A 24486-nucleotide genomic window follows, 5' to 3' on the forward strand; every position below is an offset into this window, starting at 1 on the left:
AATTACCACAAGTACTTCCTAACTTCTCTATATGTTAATAGAGAGAATAGCTAAGGAACACTGCAAATACTGACTTAATGTTGTTTAGTTAAAGGCATTTGGAAAGTTTTTTCAGGTGACTCCTGTCACTTACAGTAGTTACTCGAGAACGAGGGAGGCTTTTATTAATTTGTCTGATAGTGTCTATGACAGAAACGTAATTACTAAGAACATTCAGATCATTTTAAGCAGCATTATAGGATGACTACTTTTTAAAATTATGTTTTTATATATGTATGTTGTAGAGGTTTATCTACATAAAGCATAATTGTGTTGTTTTTAATAGATTCTTGAACCTCGCTTTAATGGTGACACACTGGCAATGCTTCTTAACATTCCACCTCAAAAGACCCTCCTGAGACGCCACCTGACCACTAACTTTAACGTGTTAATTGGGCCAGAAGCACAACAAGAAAAAAGAGAAATAATGGAATCTACAGCTTACACACCTCTGACTACCACTGCTAAAGTTCGGGTATGCCACTGTGTGAATTCTAGGATCTCTCAGTGTAGTTCAGTTTGCTTTTCTTACAGACTCAGGGGCCAACTCTGGGAAGTGGGGGAGGCCAGTTCCCGCTAAGGTTACATTTTAGTTATTCTTAATACACAGCAATTCAGCACAAATTCATCATAATTTACTAAAGAAATAAACATGTAATATTATAACCTTTTTATTCAAAGGAAACTCAATCCAAAACAAAATATTGTTCATTTTTATCATCAACTGTTCCCAGTTTTAACAAAGATTTAACCTAGTTTCATAAAAATTATTCTGAATTGAATAGCATTGAAAATTAAAAATCCTCTTCTTTTGAGCTCCTACAGTATGTTGGATGCCAAGTATACAAATGGTATCTGTTAAATCTGCGCTTTTCCCAATGGCCTAATACAGTGTTACGATTTGCAGAACATATATATCAGCTCTAACTGTAGCCAAAAATAGAGCGAGGCTGTTTGTAGACCTGATCTTGCAGATACCTATGCACAAGTGACTTCATTTTTGTAAACAGTCTACTGATTTCAGTGGGGTCTCTCTCAGACAGGTAAGTGCTATGCTTGCTGCCTATCACCCCAGTTTAAGAAAGTGCTTAAGACCATCTTTGTTCAGAGTACTGAAGCCCACACCTGTGGCCTTGACTCAGCAAAGTACTTAAGCACCTGCATAACTTTAGACACATGAATTGTCCAATTGAAATAGTTGAACTATTGCTTAAAGTTACACAACTAGCACAACTGACTTCACTGGTCACACAGGTGTCAAATGAAAATATCATATGTTAATCTGAGCTATGGTCAAACCCTACTAAATCACACCAGTGATGGGGGAGACCTTTTGTGAATTAGCAAATATACAGGCAGCCATGATTTAAAAAAAAAAACCTATCACAAAAACACACTTGATTTATTTTGACAAGTTTAACTGTGAGAAATCATTAACCTAGTAAATGTACTGTAGTTTAGCTAGCAAAGATAATCAAATGTTGCTAATCTCAGCACAGTGTTCTGCTATTATATCCTTTAGTAAAAAATATACAGGGGATGATTAAAGCTGTATTTTTCTAGTTTGTAGACTTCAGTCAAGATTTGTGCATTGTTGGCATGTACAAAATTGTAACTTCAAACTAGATTTTACGTTAGACAAATTGTTTCTCTTGCGTAAAACTTTATATTTCATTATTTTAGCCAAAGAAACTTGGATTTTCACATTTTGGAAACCTACGAAAAAAGAAATTTGATGAATCTACAGATTACATTTGTCCTATGGACACAAGTCCAGGTGCAACTAATGGTACTCAGAAGAGCTATGGTGGATACAAAGGACTTAATCAACTCACTGATAGGGAATTGGACAAACTGGATCAGGTGGGACAAATAGATTGATGTCATTCTCATCTCTCATCCTCTACATGCATTCCAAAGCTTGCCAATAACCTTTTGTTACCATATAATAAAATCTCTGCTACATCCGCATGAACTCATTGAGAACGTAGGTATGGGCTGTGGACACTTTTGAAGAGTTTTATTCTGAGAATGTCAGATGAATTATATTTTTATCTTTGTAAGCGTAAACCCATCCATCTTCAAGCCCTTTTTCAGGTACATCAAACCTTTACACTATGAAAGTTAACGTATTGGACTGTTAAATTTGGGATTATAGTAGAAACACCAAATATTTTTTGTACTTTTAATTACATAATCCATGAGTACTGCACAGATACATTTTATCTTTATAAGTGGTTTGTAATGTAATAAAATCTTATTCAGAACAATTTGTACAGAGATATCAATTTATATTTTATTCTCAGAGAAGTACAACTGGATTGTATATTTTAAGACTAACTGAAGAGTGCATCATTTGCACTACGTAAATGTATTACTCTATGAAATAATTATGCTTAAGCATATAAACACTCATGAACATTATCAATTAGACAATAAAAGAATACTTTGAATAATTCCATTGTTTTTACATATGTAGTGATCACTTTCTCTCTGTAATGGAATGTAGTGTGTACACACACACACACACACACACACACGTACACGTGTTATCCAGCCTCCTTCCTGCCAAAGTCTGTGTAAAGTACTGCAAACCCTGAAAAAGGGAGTTGTTGGCGCTTGTGTGGGCAGATCTGCTGGTGTAAATTATCATAGCTCCAGTGACTTCCATAGAGCTATGACAATTTACACTAGCTCAGACTGTTCCAGAGAGAAGCCAGATTAAATAATTCTCCTAAGTGAGAAACCAGATAAGAGAATGATCACAACATTGATAAACTGACAATTCATTTTTCATTTGCATGGTTTACTGCACCTAACGCATCATTTGTGCTCATCTGTAAAGTAACTCATTACCTAACCACTGTCTTTTCTTGTGCAAGTTTGCACTGTGTTATTTAGAGGACCCCATTAACAAAAATGTTTTAGCATGTTTTAGCGATAGAAATGTTTCATATCTAGTGGCTCCTGTGTTAGTGTTTACAAAGTAAAATAGTATTGTTAATCTTATTTATGTTAAGGAAATAAGAGACGACCAAATCCCAACAGAGTTGAACGCGGTCAGTATCTGTAGTGAATGTACTGTATTTTGATGCTTTGACATGTTTACTGAAAGGAAATGTCCAGTTACAAGGTAAAAGCAGCATCTAAGAAGTGCATAGTCTCCACTGATTCTGCTCTGAACAGGGGTGACTTTCGCCCACAGTAAATTAGTGTCTATATCTGATAAAAACCAATTGAAAAACTGAAAATAAGTAAATTCCAATATTTTGTAAGCAACTACTGCCCCTGGTTCACTTTACTGAAGCAGCATGGATTTGATTTAACTTTAACATTCCACCATTCCTGACCCCATTTTAAATTACTAAATACAAATGTTACAAAATATTTTGAATATTAAAAAAAATTGGTGACAGTCCATCTTCCAGCTGAAAAAATGACCTGGAAGTGAACATAATACATTCACACCTTTGTACACAGTGAAAAATTAATACTTTTAATGAACTACTACTGAACCCTCTTTACATTTTAGGCCACCTGATGTGCTCAAACAATTTATATCCCTTTTTAAAATCAGTAAGAGTATGAAGAGTACTTGTAATTGCCTGTCTAGTAGGAATGCATCACATGCATTACTGAATGCATCTTGAATGTTTTTGACTTCTGAAAAATATTACTGTAACACACAGCACTAAAATTCATGAGAGGAAATTGATAAATTCTTAAATTTGCTAGTGTGTGTAACGTTTGTACTAAGGGATTAAAGAATGCCTTTTCTCATCAGAAATTGATCTTCCTATCATAACTGCATTTTCACTGCATTATGCTGGCATAGGAGTATTTTTCCTTTTGTTTTGTGAGGTGTTATGTACAATATGTATATTTATTTCTGTATAACTTTGAGAACAAATTGTTAACACATTTCCAAGAGTAGTAATTCATTATGTTGAGATTTCGTTTTTCCTCAAGACAGAATCACCTCCAAAAGATGCATGCTCTACATACATGCATGCTCCGGATAAAACTGTAGTTGCTGTCTGATTTGATCTAGTTTACTGACTGATTTTACAGATGGAACATTCAGAAGGAACAGTAATGCAAATAGGGGTGCTCTCTCAAGGCATAAGCAACCTCACGGTATGTACCAATTTATACTTGCTGTAAAGTCACAAACTTATCCTGCTAGAATGCAGTGACAGTTAAAGCAGTCCCCTAGAGTAAGTGTTCCAGTGTTCTTGTTATAGACTCCTTATTTACAGCCTACTTATATTTCCATACTTGAAAAATCTTTATTTTGAAATAAGTTGTCAGTCCTCCAGTCATAGTGGATGGCCTAAGTTGACCTTAAGTAGTGCATAGTCTCCACTGATTCTGCTCAGCCTCTGAAAAGAGGTGACTTTTGCCCACAGTAAATAAGTGTCTATATCTGATAAAAACCCATTGAAATTCAGTAACTCCAACATTTTGCAAGCAATTGCTGTCCCATCTCCCTTAGACGGGGTTCACTTTACTGAAGCAGTATGGATTTGATTCTGTATCCAATACGTAGAATCACATAAAGTGTACAATTAACGGCTTCATTGGTGCAGCTGATTTAAGTAGATAAACTCGTTCACTGGAAAGCAAAATGGATGGTCATGTAATATGAAAGTATTTTTATCCACTATGTCACCCATCTGTGAGACTCATTGATGCTGATCATTGCACTGTTACATATAATCAGGTGACCTGTAATTCCTTAAATATTTATATTATCAAATCAGCTACATCAACTAATTACAGTTAGATTACTTTGCCATTGCTATACACATCTCACTGAACATACTTCTGACTGGTCTTCATACTGTTTACTTTCAGGATATGCTCAGCCAAGATGAAATGCTGAATGACAGCAGATTTTTAACACCTACCTTTGAAGACTGGAGATGAACATGACCAAGAACATTGTTATACCTCACATGTATCCAGAGAACTGGCTGATGAAAGCTGGGTGCTATATGCAGAAAATAGCTTAGGCTTTTCTGCCACTGAGAAGTGTAAAATGTATATGAGGTTTGTGAAGCAACACCTTACATGTAACCCCCCCTCCCCCCAAAAAAAACAAAAAACCACCACTGTGCTAGGTATTTTTACATGGGCATTAAGAAAAGCTATGCAAAATTATTCCTCATCATCCAGAGAGGGTAAAATTGGCAAATGATTAAGACTAGTAAAAGATTTCTTTACAGATTTATGATTACTTTTATACAGTGGATTTATGCACTGCCACCTGCTAAATTATTGGTTTTATAATTTTGTACTTTTATAATTAACTTGCAATATAGCAATAACATAAGTAGAATATGCCTCTGTCACAGAATAAGGGTCCTCTTCATATTAAATGATAGTGGCGAGGATGATACTTTGACAATTCCAGTGACTTTCTATCATGCTATATGATTCATGGTGCAGCAGATGCTATCTTGGGATCTGACAGACACTGGTGCAGACAGTTCTCTGAACCATTGCTGAAAAAGCTGCAGTCTCATTTAGAGATAGGATTGGCTTTAGGATTTTGAGACTCCTTAAAGAGGAAGAAGGGACTTCATCCCTCATTCTTTCTTCCTCTGCAACTCTCCTTGTCTCTGCTTTCTCTATCCTGATTATTCCACTGGAATGAAGAGAAAGGACAGATCACCTTTCACCCTTCCTGAAGCCCTAGCAGGTGGGTGTGTTCTTAGGCCAGCAGAGAGCATGCCAATCCTTACTGTGCTCTCTCTGCAATGAGAAATTTGCTCCCAGCAGGAAATCCCACAATTCCATCTTCAGTTTGAGACTGCAAAGGAAACTGAGACACCCAAAAGTTGACTTTTCTTAGAAAATGACTCTTAACACATGACTTCAAACAAGCACTGTGTGTGTTAGTGGTCATGGAACAGGCAGAAAATTCATTTAACTTAAAATGCACATTTAAAATACCAAAATGGTGCATACCACCCTCACTACAGATACCTCAAGGTGAGTGCAATAGAACTTTTCGCCCAGTTCATGGTTTGCCTTATGACTGACGAAAGTTCCTTGTACAATTGGAACATTTCAGTAAGCTCTGCTGAATTTTGAGTCAAAATGACTAGAGCTACAAAGCACAGTTTAACATGTAGTGTGAAACTTAGGACACAGATGGTTGGAAAACCAGGAGGAAGTGATAAACTCTATGCCCTTTGCTCCCTGAATTGCATTCAGCATACTATAAGCAATGTAAATATATATATGGGTGCCGCCTACTGACATGACTGAGATGTGGTTAGAAACGAGTTGTAACATTTGCATGAGAATTTTTTTTTAAAAAAAGACAGTACCTGCAGTTATACTTTTCCCTTAACTGTTCACTCTTCATTCCAGTCTCCTATATGTAGCGCACTACCCTAATATAACTGTAGCAAACCACAACTCTAGCCAGCGTGACATACAAAAGCTCAGTAGTTAGGAAATGCTAGATAGTGCTGCTGCCATTAACTGGGGTTAGTATAGCTTATTGCTGAGTATAGATTGGCCACATCAGCTCTGCAGCACCACAGATTTTAGTGGCATTGTGCTAGCATAGGTGAGAGAAACTTGAGCTACGTGTCTCAGGATGTGTTGCAATGAATCAGAAGTTCTGCTCCAAAGGAAATATGCATCTAAGAAGGGGCAAATGATGAATGTTTTATCTCCAATAGGACATAAATGTAGTGGTGTAGTTCTTTTCTGGAGACCTGATGATCACCCAGGTATAGAATCACAGAAATATAGGACTGGAAAGCAACTTGATAGGTTGTCTAGTCCAGTCCACTGTACTGGGGCAGGACTAAATATTAGCTAGACCATCCCTGACAGGTGTTTGTCACTGGAGGTTTTTAAGAACAGGTTACACAGATTCCACACCCTCCCCAGATACTTTGTTCCTATTCTTACATAACCTTACAGTTAGGAAGTTTCTCACCTCTAACCTAAATCTCCTTTGTTTCAGTTAAGCCCATTGCTTCTTGACATGTCCTCAGTGGTTAAGGAGAACAATTTAACAACTTTTTATGTAATTGAAGACTTATGTTCCTCATCCGTCTTCTCCTGGTTTTTTCAATCTTTCCTCTTAGGTCATGTTTCCTAGACCTTTAATTGCTTTTGTTGCTCTTCTCTGGACTTCCTCCAATCTTTCCTGGAGTGTAGTACCCTGTACCCAGAACTGGACACAATACTCCAGTGTTAAGCAGAGAAGAAGGAATTACTTCTCCGGTCTTGCTTATGACACTCCAGCTAATATATCCCAGAATTAGGTTTGCTTTTTTTTGAAACAGTATTATATTGTTGACCCATAGTTAGTTAGTGATCCACTATAAACCCCCAGATCCTTTTCTCCAGTATTCTTCGTAGCCAGTCCTTTTCCATTTTGTATTTGTGCAACTGATTATTCCTTCCTAAAAGTAGTACTTTGTACTTATTACATTTCATCCTATTTCAGACCATTTTTCCAGGTTGTCTATCATTTTGAATTCTAATCCTGTCCTCCAAACCTCAGCCCCCTCCCAGCTTGGTATCATCTCCTCAAACTGGAAGTTACACCTACCAGCTCCAGTGTAGACATACCAAAACAGTGAGGGCTTCCCCTGGAGCTGGAGGTAACTGGCAGTCCTGCTTGCTGCACGTAAAAGCTAGATGTTATGCCTGCAAGGCCTCCTTCCATGTAATGCTGCCTAACAACCCTTCTACCTTAAGGTTTCTCTTCAGCTGTCAGCCAAGTAGACTGACAGGGCTGTATGGGCCTCACAGGGGTCCCCCCAGGAGTGGGGCTACAGTGATGACTCCACACACACACACGCATTCACTACCACAGTACCAGCAAGATATTTTGTACTGGGCAATTCCAAAAACAAGCTTGACTGGGTTTTGAAACAAAGATTTTATTTTGGAATATATATAATGGTCTTGAATTCAACACTGTCGGAGGGTGGGTTACTGGTTATATCATCCCTTTTGGTTGCAATGAGGTTTGATTTTATATGTTATGATGCTAGACCATGTTTGGAAATATTTCTCAAGGGTATGTGAATGCCAGACATGCCTCTTTCAAAAGAGCTTAAAGTCTGGCTGTTTTCACTTAAGTGCTATTCAGAATAGTAAGGGGTGGTCCTTCTCCATAGGACTAGTTAAAGAGCAAGACATTACTCATGGAGTAAATCTGGCCTAATCTAGCCCTTACTGCACAAACTTCAAAGTGTGACCCAAGTGGGGAAGTGAGACTTGAACTGCGGTCATAGAACTGACTTCTCCTAAAGACTAGTTAACAAGTTTGTGTATAAATCTCTATAATGCTAGAAATTAACAGCTAATTTCCACTATGCGTATTGTGCAAAATGAGGTTTAATATATGGAGACAGCAGAATTGTTTGATAGAGGTGGGAATTTTCAAAAGTCCCATTCACTTAACAGGGATCAGAGTTAGGTTGTTTTTAAATAACACTTTTGGTAATTCTCCCTGTTGTCTGTTTGAACACATGGTTATCATTTTAAGGGTACTGTGTGCACCTTAGATGAATTTGCCAGTGAACATGTAATTAAATTTGTTTTGTATGAACGTTGACTCACTGTACACTGACATAGTGAAGGGTAGTTTTGCACCTTGAGATGTTTCAAGCAGGCCATACTGTAAGTATTTTTAAAAAATCCAGTTCCAGTGTGTTGGTTTGTGGACTTAAGTGTTCTGTTAATTTATATTTTAATACTAGAGTATCTTATTTGATATACAAAAGCTGACCTTTGGGCCCTCAGACTGTAATGAATAAATGCTGTATATTCCAGGTTGACTTAGTGGAGCATGTTTTATATATGCCTAGGCAGCTAGTCTTCAGGGAATTTTAAAGTTTATTCATTCACCTCCATTTGCTCTTCAACAGTTAATGAGAGTACCCTGTCTTGAAGTATAGGGTCCTTGTACCATGCCCAGAGACTGGGTAGGGGTTTTACATAAAATACATCTCCACCCAGAGAGGCAATGTGGCTAGAATACTGATGAAGTCAGAATACCTGGGTTCTATTCCCATTTCTGCCACTGTCTTGCTGAATGCCTGGGTATTTCTATTAACCTTTGAGTGTTTTTTTCCTCAGTGAGTCTGCTCATTGAATAGATACAATAGAATAGAAACAGTCTATGGCTGGAAAAATGCTCCATAACAGCTAAGCATCATACATAGGTGTAAATATATATTTAGGCAATTCTTTTGCATTTCATAAAGCGTATAAACTTCACCCTCAAAATGAGTGAGAATCCTTTAATTTAAAAATGTTTTCATTTAGCTTTATAAGTAAGTAATTGCTATCACAATGAGTAAATATGCAGTGTTTAAGAAGAAATGTGTTTTTCTAAAAACAAACAGAGGTAGAATGGACAAGAGGGGAAAACTGACAGGTTCAAGAGGTACTTAAGAGAAGACACATGAAGAGCTTCTCTTTGCAAGTAAATCTCCTCTAGGACAAAATCCTAGCTTCAGAAAAGTTTATTGAAGTTTTGCCATGGACATCAGTGGGGCTAGGATTTCATCTCTGCAGTCCAGCTTGCAGCCAGGGAATGAGGGAAGCCACAGTGCAGGCTAGTGAACAGTGCACCAGTTAAAGCCTGCTATATGTTTGCCAGTTCCCATTGCACAGCCTAGTCCAGTGGCGCTCAACCTTTCCAGACTACTGTACCCCTTGGGGGAGTCTGATTGGTCTTATGTTCCCCTAAGTTTCACCTCGTTTAAAAACTACTTCTTACAGACATAAAAATACAAAAAAAAAAGTCATAGCACACTATTACTGAAACAATTATAAAATAAGTTGGAATATAAATATTGTACTTACATTTCAGGGTATAGTATATAGAGCAGTATCAACAAGTCATTGACTCTATGAAATTTCAGTTTGTACTGACTTTGCTAGTGCTTTTCATGTAGCCTGAACTAAAACTAGACAAATATTTAGACGAGTTAAATGTACCTGTTGGAAGACCTCTGTGTACCCCCAGTCATATGCATACCCCTGGTTGAAAACAACTGGCCCAGATAACAGCGAAGGAGCAGTGGCCCAGGCTGCCTGGAATCCATAACACATTCTTGAAAATAATTTGGCAAAAACATAAGCAAAGAAAATTTTACAAAGGGCCCTGATTATGACTCTCCAAAATGAAATGGTATTAAAAGGGCTCAGTCCTCAGTGGTACTGCGATCATTGCAACTTTTAAGATGGCTGGCGTACAAGCTTGAAGCATTTTGATCTCAGTCTGCTATGACTGTTATTGGTGTTCTCTGTAGCGCATGGGGGGAAGAGAGGGAACACAGGCCTGCCCTCTACTCTGGGTTCCAGCCCAGGGACCCTAATGGTAGCAGCTGTTGGCAGCTTTCCCTTCACCACTGACACTGCTTTGATTCCCTGGCCCACTTCCCCATGGTCCCCTTTTCCTAGCTTCACCCTTACCTCAGGATTCAGCAATGCTTCCTCTCCTCCAGCTCCTTTCACCTGGGCTTCTCCCAAGAGAACTGACAAGGAGAGCTTTTAACACAGTATGAGTGGGACCTTAATTGGTTCCAGCTGTCTCCATTAGCCTTAACTGACCCATTGCCAGTTAATTGAGGTCAGGTGCCAGCATTAGCCTAATGACCTTAACTAGTTGAATTGGCATCAGGTGTCTTTACTGGCCTGGAGTAGCCTTTGTTTGGCTATCCAGGAAACAGAGACCTGCTCAGTCTGAGGCGGATATACCTGCCTTCCACTACTCTCTTATATCCTTCTGGGCTGAGTCCGTTACAGTACATATAACAACGGTAGATACTTATATTGAAGTTTAGTCCAACATAAGGCAGCAATGCAGTTTTCAGTGACTGTCAATCAAATCCTCTTTGTAGAGCAGAAATCTAAATACCGGCAAACAAATACCGTATATATTCGTTCATAAGCTGAATTTTTTTTAGTAAAAAAAGGGAAGCATCAGAGAAGGGGGTCGGCTTATGAACAGGTATAGAGAGGGAGAGGTGGGGACAAAGCCCCCCCAACAGAGGGAATAAGGAGAGGCAGCACAGCCAGAAGGGAAGAGGCAGGGCCAGAGTGTCTCTGCTTCTGGCCACACTGCTCTCCCCACAGCCTCTGAAGCAGCTGCAGCTCCGGGGCTGGCAGGTTGCGGCCATGCCGCCCAGCCACACCTGCCGGAGCACACTACAGCCAGGCCAGAGACATCCTCCCGGGCCCACCCCAGCTAAGGTGGGAAGGGATGGGGTCACAGGGGTTACTCCCCTGACCCCCAGCTTCCCCCAAAAATATTTCCCCACCAGTTGATGTCCTGGCCCGTCAGGGTAAGCAGCTGGTGCGCCGGGACACTGTTTATTTAGGTTTACCTCTCTGCCTGCGGATGCTCGAGGTAAACAAACCGTCTCAGCCCACCAGTGGCTTATCCTGAGGGCCTGGGAGCCAAAGTTTGCCGACCTCTGAACTACAGGGTCAGCTTATGAATGGGTCATAAAATTTTTCCATTTTTACTTATCCATCTTGGGGGGGGGGTAGCTTATAAATGAACCAGCTTATACACCTGAATAACATTCACTATTAACCTTCATGCTGAGTCATTGAATCCCCTAAATTAAATTTTAGATCAAATTAACTGTCAGGATGGTTAAAGGTGGTTAAACACTGGAATAAACTGCTTAGGGAGGTTGCGGAATCGCCATCTCTGGAGATATTTAAGAGTAGGTTAGATAAATGTCTATCAGGGATGGTCTAGACAGTATTTGGTCCTGCCATGAGGGCAGGGGACTGGACTTGATGACCTCTCGAGGTCCCTTCCAGTCCTAGAATCTATTAATAAAACTAAAATTTAAAAAAAAAAAACAGTATGCGAAGTCATGAGAATTTCTTCATGCACTTTCACTGTCCCTGAGCTACTGCAATTTCTTCCCAGACCATATTCCTTAATCTACTTTGCTGTTTTATGGCAGCACACTCCTAAGAGATACTGTAACTCCTCACTTAACATCCTCCCACTTAATGTTTCAAAGTTTTGTCGCAGCTCCATTAGGGAACATGCTCGTTTAAAGTTGGGCAATGCTCCCTTATAACGTCATTTGGCTGCTGGCTCTGTCCACTGCTTGTAGGATTCTGTGGAAGAGCAGCGACTTTACAAGGGAGCATAGCACAAGTTCCTCTTCTCTGCCTCCTCCCCCTCCCTCCCAGCTTAGGACTTTCTGGGAGGGAGCGGAGAAGGGCTGTGTCTCCGCTTCTCTCCCTCCCTCCCAGAAAGTCCTAAACACCACCAAACAGCTGTTTGGCAGCAGGGAAGCACTGGGAGGGAGGGGGAGGAGTGGAGACGTGGCATGCTCCGGGGAGGAGGAGGAGTGGAGTGGAGCAGGGATGGGAAGAGGTGGGCCTGGAGCATCCCCCAGCAAAGTCAGCACCTGTTCTTCTGGGGGGAAGCTGCCGCTGCGCAAGGTGCTTCTGAGCATCCTTGCCTGCCTCATTGTCTGCAGAGGGCTGTGCCTGTGTGGGGTAAGCCGGGGCACCTTCCAACCACAGTATACTGTACAGTATATAATGCCTTTTGTCTGCCCCCCCCCCCAAAAATTCCTTAGAACCTAACCCCCCGCATTTACATTAAGTGAAATGTTAAACAAATCCAATTTTCCCATAAGATTTAAAGTTGCATTTTTCAGGAACATAACTACAATGTTAAGTGAGGAGTTACTGTATTCTTTATCCCCTTCTTTAATTTATTCACATTGTAATGAATGGATTACATGTAGAGTCTTGTCACACAAACCTTGCGTAAGTTAGGAAATAGGTTCAGAATTTAAGACAGTTGTAGGCTACTGAATGTCAGTGCTATATCCAAGTATATAATTAATAAAATTAACTGATTCCCCCCCTGCATTGTTGGATAATTTTATCGCATTATAGCAAAAAAGGCAGAACATTTCAGGGCAACTTAATGCCAGGTAGCTAGAGTCAGGTGGCCTTTAACTTTGTATATTAACACCCTCTCCATATTATAGTTAGTCAGATATGCATCTCCATGTCTTATTGCTTAATAGAAGATATTTAAAGACTATTACTCAAGCTTTCAGTACTAAAAACATTCAGGGTAACAGAGACAGAACAAAATTACTCAGCTATTCAATAAAAACCTTAGTTATGACTATGAAAATTGCAATCAACTTACATTGTTCTAAAAGTGCTGTAGCACAATGGATTATTTCTGCATGTGAATGAGACATACTGCATTGCATCAGTGTTAATAAGCGAATGTGTTATCTTTGGGATAACCAAGTTTTTCCAGATTGGGCTGACACGCAAACTGAATCATAGGTGGAGGCCCACACATCAGAATAAGAGTATCTCTGCCTGGGGGAGGGAGGTGTGCTTTAATCATGTCTGCAGTAATGAAGCCAGAGCTATACTTCCAATCTGAAACAAACAACAAGGGATACCATGAGTACCTTACAACAATTCAAACATATATTCACATAAAAGGTCCCCATCCTGCCCCTCGACATGACACCAACCACACACACTGACAAATATCCGTATAGAATCAGCATTAATACCACATTACTGTAAGCAGGCACTTGACAAGGGTAGGATCAAAACCCTGGACTACATCCACCACTGTTGTAAGTGCAGCCCTGTCTAGCAGCAGCAAGTAGGGTATGCAATAAGCTGCAGTGAAAAGCAGGCTGCTTCACACTGCAGCATGTACCTACACACGGCAGTGAAAGGCCCTAGCAGAAGGGAAGCAGCAAGGAAAGGCTCCACCAGTGAGAAGCTGCCTCTCCCCTGCCCTGGGGAACAACTCCGGCAGTGGGACACTGACATGAGAGCCACTGCTTGGGCATGTAGAAAGCCATGTAGGGTATATACCCTAAGGTTCTGGCATGTCTTTACTCGCTTAAGCAGTGCTTCACCATCTACACTGATTATTCTACCCATGCTGCTTTAAGTATAGACTTAGCCTAGGTCTGACGGCATTGAAGTCAAATATTTAAAATCAACATAGTTGTGATCACTTACACCAGCCATTAATTTGGCTCAGTGTTTTGTGAGCTACATACAGTAGAGTTCAAGCTCTAGCTTTTTGTTTTCCCTCTCAATACAGTACTACATAGAAATCCACAACTGATTCTTTCTCTTTGTATTGTGCATCTGCACCCTATTTAAAACTGTAAGCGGCACTTGTACATTTGCCTGTTGTGCCCATAGCAAGCACTAAGCAGACACGATGCCAAGGTAACATGATTCTGCTGACGAAATGAGGGAGGGAGGAAGACAGACTAGACAAAGCAGCAGAGTTGTGTATTTTGCTGAGAAGTCCAACAAAGTGACACTTTACCTTACTAGTACAATGACAAACATTTCATTTCACTATCCAAAGGTCTGCAGGTAATGGTTGCACCATTCAACGGAAGTTAATTATTAGGTCCTGTTTTCTAAGGTTGACAGAACAGCTCCCTGCTTTGGTAAGGTTGTCAGATACTAGTAAGTTTGCTAGGAGCGCTCAAATACCATAGGAATGGCTGGCTGGATATTGTAGCAATACCCATTAGTAGGAAGAAAAACTTGTGAATACAGAAAAGAGGACAGAAGAAAATCTTCCTTCAAACACCAGTAACTTACCCTGAGGAGGTCTGTCCAATGTATACTGCACTTTAAATTGATCAGGGTGATTCTTGGCTACCTCTTCTAGCTCTGCTCTCAGTAATATGTCTTTTTCAGTCTGTTTTAAAAAAAAAGGGGGAGGGGGGGAAATTGTTTGTCAACAGACCAGACCATATCAGTAACATGTAACATGGACTAACATGGCACTTACTTCATTTTCAGCAGGAAGGAATCAGAGTTTTCCTCATGTAATATCAAGTCAGTAGACAAACTGAATTTTTCCTAAGCATATGGTAGTTTATACTTTTCTTCACTGTAAATCCAGATTAATAGTAAAAACAAATCAGATTTAAACAGCAACCTAGCTGATACTAGTGTTAAATAGTTAAACAGCCAAATGCCAGGAAATTCAGAATCAAGGTTAAAAACTCTTTAATCCATTTGCACAGATTAGTCTTGGTCTCCCCACCAGTGGGTTTTTTTGCATATTACAAATATGGCAGTGCCTAGGTATAACAGTGAGAGTTAAGAACAGGGAGTGAAATCCTGGCATCCCTGAAATCAATGGAGTCAGGATTTTACCCACAAACTTCAGTTCAGGAGTTTGGGGCTTCTGGCAGTTTTACATGTACAAACTCTTTGTACATTGTATTAATATGATTTCTTAGGGATATTTTTTCCTTTTTGTTGGTTTAAAAACAAAAGAAACCAAACTCAGGACAGTGTATGAGAGCAGATGCAATAAACCGTAATATCTCCTGTAACTTCTTATATAGATCGTTTTTAAATAAACCATGGCAAATCACATAGCAGCCTTGATAATCAAAGGGAGTTCTGCATGTGAAATATATGGACTAGGACCACATGCTTTAACGCAACTGTGTGGTATATATGCATAATACAGATCAAGAAAAAAAAATCTTGTGATTCAGGGAGGTAATTTTTCAGAATTAAATATCACAACAGTATCACCAGTTCAAAGTCCTCCTAATAATGTCCCTGGGGTAAAAAAGAGGGCAAACAAATGACATCATATATTTACCTGATTAGCAAAAAGGAGGTAACACTTTGTATTATCATTAGGATCCTTTGTGATGTGACGGATCAGCTGCAACATCGGAGTTATTCCTATTCAAAACAAAAGACAATTATAGATGAGCTTTTCCTTTTAGCTCACACAAAGGCTGCAGTATCAGGCAGTATGGCAAGCTGACTTCAGTGGAAGTTTTGTCTGTATGAAGCCACAAGATCAGGCCCATAATATCCCAATTTCTGATCCATGTCAGGTGTAAAGTTTCTTCTTTTTACTCAAAAGAGCCACAAAGTAACACTTTACCTAGTGCTTTACTAACATTAAATAATAAACACTCTGGTAGGATGGATAAAGTAAATATTATAACCTCATTGTACAAAAGCTGAGTGAGACTCAGAGAGGTTAAGTGACTTGCCCAAGATCACATAATAAATTAGTTTAAGAACCAGGACAGAACTCATGTGAGCTCAGACCAGAGCTCTCTCTCTGTATTGTTATGATTATTAAAACTGTGGCAATGCCCCACATCTGCTATCAGAATCAGGAGTCTATTGTCCAAGGACTGTAAAAACAGAAGAAAACAGTCCCTGCCCTCAATATCTTAGTATAAAGGAGAGGAAATCCACAATGTTCAGTACATAAAATACATAGATGAACACTTTAAAATGTTAATTTTAATCAAATGGAATGTTAAAATATTACAACCATGTATCAAAGAAAGCACTGTTAGGCAACAGATTCAATTGATAATGAAGAGAGAACCTTTAGTCACAAAATAAATTAAACAGAAAATGTCTCAATCGTCACAACCCTCTAAACCTCTATTTGCTCTCTCATGAGGTTCCTACCCTCAGCACAACAGTTTCACCTGTTCCTCCAGCTATCATCCCAAGATGCTTTACAAACTTTCTGTGTGCTTCAGACTTCTTGTCAGGCTTGATAGCAAAGTTACCTGGAAGAAAAATTCAAAACTTACAGGTAACTGAATAAATAAAGTATAATAGAACAAACTTATAAATTAAACAGTAATAAGTCACCAGGACCCCAGATGGCATTCAACCAAGAGTTCTAAGGGAATTCAAATATGAAACTGCAGAACTACTAACCGTGGTATGTACCCAATCACTTAAATCAGTTTCTGTACCAAATGACTCATGGATAGCTAATGTGACAACAATTTTTTAAAAAGGCTCTGGAGGCAATCATGACAATTACAGGACAGTAAGCCTAAGTTCAGTACCTGGCAAATTGATTAAAACTATAGCAAAGAACAGAATTATCAGAAACACAGACCTGAACACAGTTTGTTGGGGAAGAGTCAACACAACTTTTGTAAAGGGAAATCATGCCTCACAAGTCTATCAAAATTCTTTGAGAGGATCAACAAACATGAGAACAAGGTTGATCCAGTGGATATAGTGTACTTAGACTTTCAGAAAATCTTTGACAAGGTTCCGCACTGAAGGCTCTTAAACAAAGTAAGCAGTCATGGGATAAAAGAAAGACAAAAGACAGAAAACAAAAGGGGAATAATGGTTAGTTTTCAGAATGGAGAGAGGTAAATAGTGGTGTCCCCCATGGATACGTTCGGGGACTAGTCCTATTCAACATATTCATAAATGATTTGGGCAAAGGGGTAAACAGCAAGGTGGCAAAATTTGCTGACAATACAAAATTACTAAAGATAGTTAAGTCCAAAGCAGACTGCAAAGTGTTAAAAAGGGATCTCACAAAACTGGGTGACTGGGCAACAAAATGGCAGATGAAATTCAATGTTAATAAATGAAAAAAGACGGTTACTCACCGTTGTAACTGTTGTTCTTCGAGATGTGTTGCTCCTATCCATTCCAGTTAGGTGTGCGTGCACGCTCGTTGGAAGATTTTTTTACCCTAGCAACACTCGGAGGGTCGGCTGGGCGCCCCCTGGAGTGGCGCCGCTATAGCGCTAGATATATACCCCAGCCGACCCGTCCGCTCCTCAGTTCCTTCTTGCCAGCTACTCCGACAGTGGGGAAGGAGGGCGGGTCTGGAATGGATAGGAGCAACACATCTCGAAGAACAACAGTTACAACGGTGAATAACCGTCTTTTCTTCTTCGAGTGATTGCTCCTATGCATTCCAGTTAGGTGATTCCCAAGCTTTACCTAGGCGGTGGGGTCGGAGTGAGATGTGGCAGAGTGTAAGACTGCTGAGCCAAAGGCTGCATCGTCTCTGGACTGTTGCACCAGTGCGTAGTGGGAAGCAAAGGTGTGAATTGACGACCAGGTCGCCGCTCGACAGATGGCCTGAATGGGGACATGGGCCAGAAAGGCAGCAGAAGAGGCTTGCGCTCTTGTAGAGTGAGCGGAGAGATGACCAGTTGGAACCTGTGCGAGCTCGTAGCATGTCTTGATACATGACGTCACCCAGGCCGAAATCCACTGGGAAGAGACTGGCATGCCCTTCATGCGATCTGCTACCGCCACAAAGAGCTGAGGCGAACAGCAGAAAGGCTTCGTTCACTCTATGTAAAAAGCGAAGGCCCTACGCACGTCGAGGCTATGAAGCTGTTGCTCCCTACGAGATGCGTGCGGCTTCGGGAAGAAGACCGGTAGAAAGATGTCCTGGTTCACATGGAAACCGACACCACCTTAGGTAGGAAGGTGGGGTGTGGCCGAAGCTGCACTTTGTCCTTATGGAAGATAGTATACGGCGGGTCAGCCGTTAGGGCACGAAGCTCAGAGACCCATCGCGCCGAAGTAATTGCGACGAGGAAGGCCGTTTTCCAGGACAAGTAGAGAAGGGAACACGTGGCCAAGGGCTCAAAGGGGGCTCCCATAAGCTTGGCTAAGACCAAGTTCAAATCCCAGGTAGGAGTTGGGCGTCGTACCGGAGGGTATAATCGTTCTAGCCCCTTTAGAAAACGGGAAACCATGTGATTGGAGAAGATGGAATGTTCCCCTATGCGGGGCCTAAAGGCGGATATTGCCGCCAGGTGCACTTTCAAGGAGGAGATTGCGAGGCCTTGCTCCTTGAGGGACCAAAGATAGTCCAGGATCCTGGGAATAGATATCAGGAGAGGGTTGAGACCTTTCTGATTGCACCAGAGCGCGAAACGCTTCCACTTAGCGAGGTAGGTCGACCGAGTGGAAGGCTTTCTGCTCTCTAGCAGCACCTGCTGCACTGCAGCGGAACAGTCCCGCTCTGCTCGGGTTAGCCATGCAGGAGCCAAGCCGTCAGGTGGAGGGACTGCAGGTCCGGGAGGCGAAGCCTGCCAAAGTCCTGCGTTATGAGGTCCGGCCATAGCGGGAGGGGAATAGGATCCGCTACTGAGAGGTCAAACAGCAGGGTGTATCAGTGCTGTCTCGGCCACGCCGGAGCAATGAGAATGAGGCGGGCCCTGTCCCTCCGGAGCTTGAGCAGCACCCAGTGTACGAGGGGGAACGGAGGGAAGGCATACAGTAGGCGATCCTTCCAGGGAAGGAGGAATGCATCCGAGAGGGAGCCATGGGAGCCGCCCTGGTAAGAGCAGAACAGATGGCATTTCCTGTTCTCTCTGGAGGCAAAAAGGTCTATCCGGGGAAAACCCCACCTCTGGAAAATTGTGTGCACCACATCGGGACGAAGCAACCACTCGTGGGAGAGGAAAGACCTGCTGAGGCGGTCTGCCAGTGTGTTCTGCACTCCCAGGAGAAACGATGCCACTATGTGTATGGAGTGGGCTATGCAAAAGTCCCACAGTTGCATCGCTTCCGTGCAAAGCCGGGAGGAACGTGCTCCGCCCTGCTTGTTGATGTAGAACATCGCTGTCGTGTTGTCGGTGAGGACAGACACGCAGCGACCTTGGAGGTGGGAGCGAAAAGTTTGGCACACCAAGCGAACCGCTCGCAGTTCCCTGACGTTGATATGGAGGGTCAGCTCGCGGGGTGAGCAAAGGCCCTGGGTGTGTAGGCTGCCGAGGTGCGCACCCCACCCCATGGCCGAGGCGTCCGTAGTTAAAGTGATGGAGGGGCGAGGGGGGCGGAACAGAACCCTGGCACACACCGCCCCCTGCCACCTCCTCAACTGGCAGGTTTATGTTTTGGGCCACCTGTCGTAACAAGTCCTGATGGGCCCGAAGGTCGATCGGAGGAGGGCCCGAGGAGGACGCCCCAGCCACGGCCTCATCCGGTGAGGAAGAGGATGACAGGCCCGGGAGCAGCGCGTCCGGCGGGGGTTCATCGAGCTGCTGCGGGGCCTCAGCGACAGGGGGATGCTCCGCATCCGTGGATGCCAGCGGCTCCTCTACCACAGTTGAGGGAGGAGTCTGCTGACCGTAGCCTCGGGCGCCCTGTGGTCGGATGTCCTGGAGTGCTGAGTGGAAAAGGGCACTCCTTGAGTCTCATGGTAGGTCCATGGAGTCCAGAAGCCCCATTGAGGAGGGCCCTGGTCTTGCCCTTGAGGCTCGGTGCACTGATCAACTGCGCTGTCTGCCTGAGATGAGACAGATGGCTGTCTCGAAGGCCACGGCGGTGCCGAAAGACTTTGAGACTGCGCCGCCGTCGACGCCGCCGGTCTGTCCCTGGACGGTGCCGGGGAACGGTGCCGGTCTTCGCAGTGCCGGGAATGAGACCGGGACCATCTACCGTGCCGGTGCCGGGAAGTTGACCGGGATCTCGAGTCCTGACGGTGGGAGCGGCTGCGGGAGGACCGGTACCGGGAACAGTACCGAGAGCCGGATCGGTGCCGATAGCGCCGGTCAGGAGAGCGGGACCGGGATCGTTTCCGCGAGTACGACCGGTACCGCGATGGAGAGCGGTACCGGGACTGCGAGCGGTGCTGAGATCTGGAGCGGCGTGAACGTCTCCGGGATCGGGACCGGGACCTGGAGTACCGTCTCTCCTGTCTGTCAGGGGAAGGAGGCCGCATGATAGCCGGCTTGCCCGCTGACTTAACAACCCGCACCGGCGGTGCCGCGGGTTGAGTATGCGTTGGCTCCGTCAACGCAATGAGTTCTCTCGCCGTCTAAAAGGTTTCAGGTGTCGACGGGAGACCAAGCTCGACCGCGGTATGCACCGGGGAGCAAGGAGGTACCAGACTCGATGGCCCTTGTGGGGCCGGAGTCAACGGTACAACGCACGGTTTATGCGCTGTTGGAGTCGGTGTCGGGGGTGCCAGTGCCGGTGGTTGGGCGAGAGGTCCTGGTGCAGAGACCTTGGAGGACGTCTGCGCTGGCTTACGTTTCCTCGAGGGAGAGAGGGAACGGTGCCGGGGTGCCGGCTGCTGCTTCTTCATGGCCTCGGTACTGGAACAGCCAGGAACCGCTGGAGCGCTCCGCACTGAAGAGGTCTGTGGAGCGGCCGGTGTCGGCACCGCAGGGCTAAGTGCCGACTCCATCAGGAGCTGCTTCAAACGAAAGTCCCGCTCCTTCTTTGTCCTTGGCTTAAAGGACTTGCAAATGTGGCACTTATCTGTAAGATGAGACTCTCCTAAGCACCGCAGGCAGGAGTCGTGAGGGTCTCCAATCGGCATGGGCCACTAGCAGGCCGAGCACAGCTTAAATCCCGGTGCCTTGGGCATGAGCACGCACCGGGTTGGGAAAAAGAAGGGCTAAGTCCCCCGATTTCCCCTAACTAACACTAAGTACAACAAACTATTAATCTATTTTTAAAGAACTATATACAACAAGTATGAGAAGAAAAGCAGTGAGAAGCTAGGGCTGTGGAGGTCAACTAAGCGCTCCACTGTTCCAACGACCGTCACGGGCGGTAAGAAGGAACTGAGGAGCGGACGGGTCGGCTGGGGTATATATCTAGCGCTATAGTGGCGCCACTCCAGGGGGCGCCCAGCCGACTCACCGAGTGTTGCTAGGGTAAAAAAATCTTCCAACGAGCGTGCACACGGCGCGCGCACACCTAACTGGAATGCATAGGAGCAATCACTCGAAGAAGTAGTAATGCACATGGGAAAACATAATCCCAACTCTACATACAAAATGATGGGATCTAAATTAGCTGATGCTATTGTGGATAGTTCTCTGAAAATGCTCAATGTGCAACAGCAGTGAAAAAAGTGAACAATGTTAGGAACCATAGGAAAGGGACAGATAAAACAGAATATATAATACCACTATATAAATCCATGGTATGCCCACACCTTGAATCCTGCTTGCAGATCTGGTCACCCCATCTCAAAAAAAGATAGAATTGGAAAAGGTATAGAGAAAGGCAACAAAAATTATTAAGGGTATGGGACAGCTTCCATATGAGGATAGATTAAAAAGATTGGGACTTTTAAGCTTGGAAAGGAGACAACTAAGGGGGGATATGATGAACAATATGGAAAAAGAGAATATGGAAGAATTATTTATTCCAGGGGTTGGCAACCTTTCAGAAGTGGTGTGCCGAGTCTTCATTTATTCACTCTAATTTAAGGTTTCGCGTGCCAGTAATACATTTTAATGTTTTTAGAAGGTCTCTTTCTATAGGTCGATAACTAAACTGTTGCTGTATGTAAAGTAAATAAGATTTTTAAAATGTTTAAGAAGCTTCACTTAAAATTAAATTAAAATGCAGAGCCCCCCCCCCCCCCCCGGTGGCCAGGACCCAGGCAGTGTGAGTGCCACTGAAAATCAGCTTGTGTGCCGCCTTCAGCACCCGTGCCATAGGTTGCCTACCCCGATTTATTCCTTCACATGACACAGGAACCAGGGGTCACCCAATGAAATTAATAGGCAGCAGTCATGTTTATTTAAAACAAACATAAGGAAGTACTTCACTCAACACAGTCAACCTGTGGAACTCATTGCCAGGGGATAGGCAAAGGTGAAGGCCAAAACTATAATGGAGCTCAAAAAAGAATAAGGTGAGTTCATGGAGAATAGGTCCACCAATGGCTATTAGCAACGATTGTCAGGGATGCAACTCCATGCTCTGGGTGTCCCTACCCTTTGACTGCCAGAAGCTGCGAGTGGACGACATGGGGATGGATCACTGATTGCCTGCTCTGCTCTGAATTACCTAGCATTGGCCACTGGCAGAAGAAAGGATACTGGGCTAGATGGACCTTTGGTCTGACCCAATATGGCTGTTTTTGTCCTTAATGTTCTTAACAGATACTATTGTTGGAGTTGGCAACTTGATACACGGGGACAGATCTTCAGATCCAGCCAAGCTGTGCTCAGCAGAGGCCAAGGTGGAAATGGTAAAGTAGCTTGTAGTCTCCAATCTCACTGCTGGACAAGGACTAGTTTAGCCACAAGCATAATTTAGAATAGCCTTGAGGCTCCTCTGAACAACTGCATCTAGCTGCACCAAAAGGTCATCCTGCAGCTGTGGATTGCTGGAGCACAGTGGCCACACACCCTACTCTCAGAGCTGGGAATAGCAGTAACTGTCACCCAGGGATTTCCCGGAGGAAATCCTCAGGAGGCTAATTAAGTCATCTTTATGATCCCTTTGCATCATGGGAGCAAAGCTGAGGATCTGGCCTTTTATAATGTTAGTGTTCAACAGACTTGCACTAAAACATTAACAGATCAAGAGCTCTGAGCCATGAGACCCTGCAACCAATACAGCAATTAAATATATTAGTGTTCTGCACACTCAGATCAGACCCTTTTTATTATAGTAATTTATTCATCTTTAGATACCTATTAGCTAAGAAGAATCCAATTAAACCCTTGGCATTGACCTAAAGGCCATGTGACCTTGACCCCTAGTATCCAGGGATCAAAAAAGCTACATAACTTCATTTCTACACCAGCGGATACTGCTGCTTTGGGGTAATCAAAAAATAAGACACAGCTTGTAACTCAATTCAGATGCCACATATCTCCAAGAGTCAAAGAGAAAGCTTCATGATGAACACCTCACAAATGCACGCTCTGATAATCATCAATACAGATTTGTAACCAATGCTGCAGAGTTGCTGTTGTCTATAGCAATCAAAGTGCAACAGAAAAGTGTGTGGATCTGTAACTTGTGTGGCTCATTGATTCCACCCAAAAAATAAGACTCATTTGTACTTTATTCCTAATAAAGGGCCTGATCTTGAAGTGCCAAGCACCTGGAGCTGCCACTGAAATATATGGAAGTTTTAGGTGTACAGTCCCAGTCAATCAAGATCAGGGCAAAATCCCTTATACTCTTTTACAACCATCTTATGTGAGAGTCCCTCAACACATCAGTCCCTCCCACTCCGAAAGATCCTTATCCAAGACAAGCCTGTTTTAAAACAGGGCAAGCTGGCTTGCCACCAGGGAGTTACAGAGCAGAAAGGATGTGCTTCCCAGAGGAGCACTTTAAGATTTTCAGCCTGAGCATCTGGCACAAAGATTAAAAAACTCTCAGCTACTTCAAATATATTGTTTTGTGTCACTGAGAAAAATGTGAATGTATCAGTAGAGAAGAGTGGATTTAATTACCCTTGACACGAACAGTCGCAGTCATCCCATTCTCAGACAAGTACAGTGCTCTCATTCCCCCACATGGTCACACTACAACAGGTGCTAGTCAAGAACACTGGGAGAGAATTCCCACAGGAGAACTTTGGGGCTCTTCTTGCCATTTCATTTCAGAAGAAAGCAGTGTCCCAATCTGGAAAGCCCTCATAATTTAAATTGCTTTAGAAAATAACTAGATTCCCCCTCCCTCCTTTTTAACATCACAGTACCTGTCCCCTTGTATACAAGAAGCCCATTTGGCCCTCTGAAGTCAATGGTATCCCCAACGGTCATGCTGTTTAAGTACTGGGACATCTTCCCGCCTTCAGGGAATTTGGGATTGACATTTTTGTAGTAGACCTGAAAAAACACAACAGTTGTTAGTGTT

The 24486-nt window shown here is 42.9% G+C and overlaps 2 protein-coding genes across 18 annotated transcripts in view; one reads left to right on the forward strand and one right to left on the reverse strand.

Annotated features, from left to right (window-relative positions):
- PPFIBP2 (PPFIA binding protein 2) overlaps positions 1-5140 on the forward strand; it is a 206031-nt gene extending 200891 nt beyond the window's left edge. For 15 of the 16 annotated variants that reach the window (XM_039533448.1, XM_039533442.1, XM_039533445.1 and 12 more), the window contains 2 exons: positions 326-514; positions 1723-2495. In XM_039533448.1, coding sequence (XP_039389382.1) covers positions 326-514; positions 1723-1920 — 387 coding nt within the window. In that variant the 3' untranslated portion in view covers positions 1921-2495. Of the gene's footprint in view, positions 1-325; positions 515-1722; positions 2496-4110; positions 4177-4896 lie in introns of those variants that run through there. The other variant, XM_039533458.1, reaches the window with a different exon arrangement.
- LOC120402897 (NADH-cytochrome b5 reductase 2) overlaps positions 2575-24486 on the reverse strand; it is a 28933-nt gene continuing 7021 nt past the window's right edge. Inside the window, exons 5-10 of one of the 2 annotated variants that reach the window (XR_005597348.1) lie at positions 24329-24458; positions 16566-16649; positions 15707-15792; positions 14683-14782; positions 13232-13476; positions 2575-4654 (exon numbers count right to left, since the gene is read on the reverse strand). Coding sequence is in view for 1 of the 2 variants with exons in the window: in XM_039533461.1 (XP_039389395.1) it covers positions 13304-13476; positions 14683-14782; positions 15707-15792; positions 16566-16649; positions 24329-24458 (573 nt within the window). In the remaining variant the exon portion in view is untranslated. Of the gene's footprint in view, positions 4655-12464; positions 13477-14682; positions 14783-15706; positions 15793-16565; positions 16650-24328; positions 24459-24486 lie in introns of those variants that run through there. The other variant, XM_039533461.1, reaches the window with a different exon arrangement.

This window comes from Mauremys reevesii, linkage group 4 (genome assembly GCF_016161935.1).
Source record: "Mauremys reevesii isolate NIE-2019 linkage group 4, ASM1616193v1, whole genome shotgun sequence".
NCBI lineage: Eukaryota > Metazoa > Chordata > Testudines > Geoemydidae > Mauremys > Mauremys reevesii.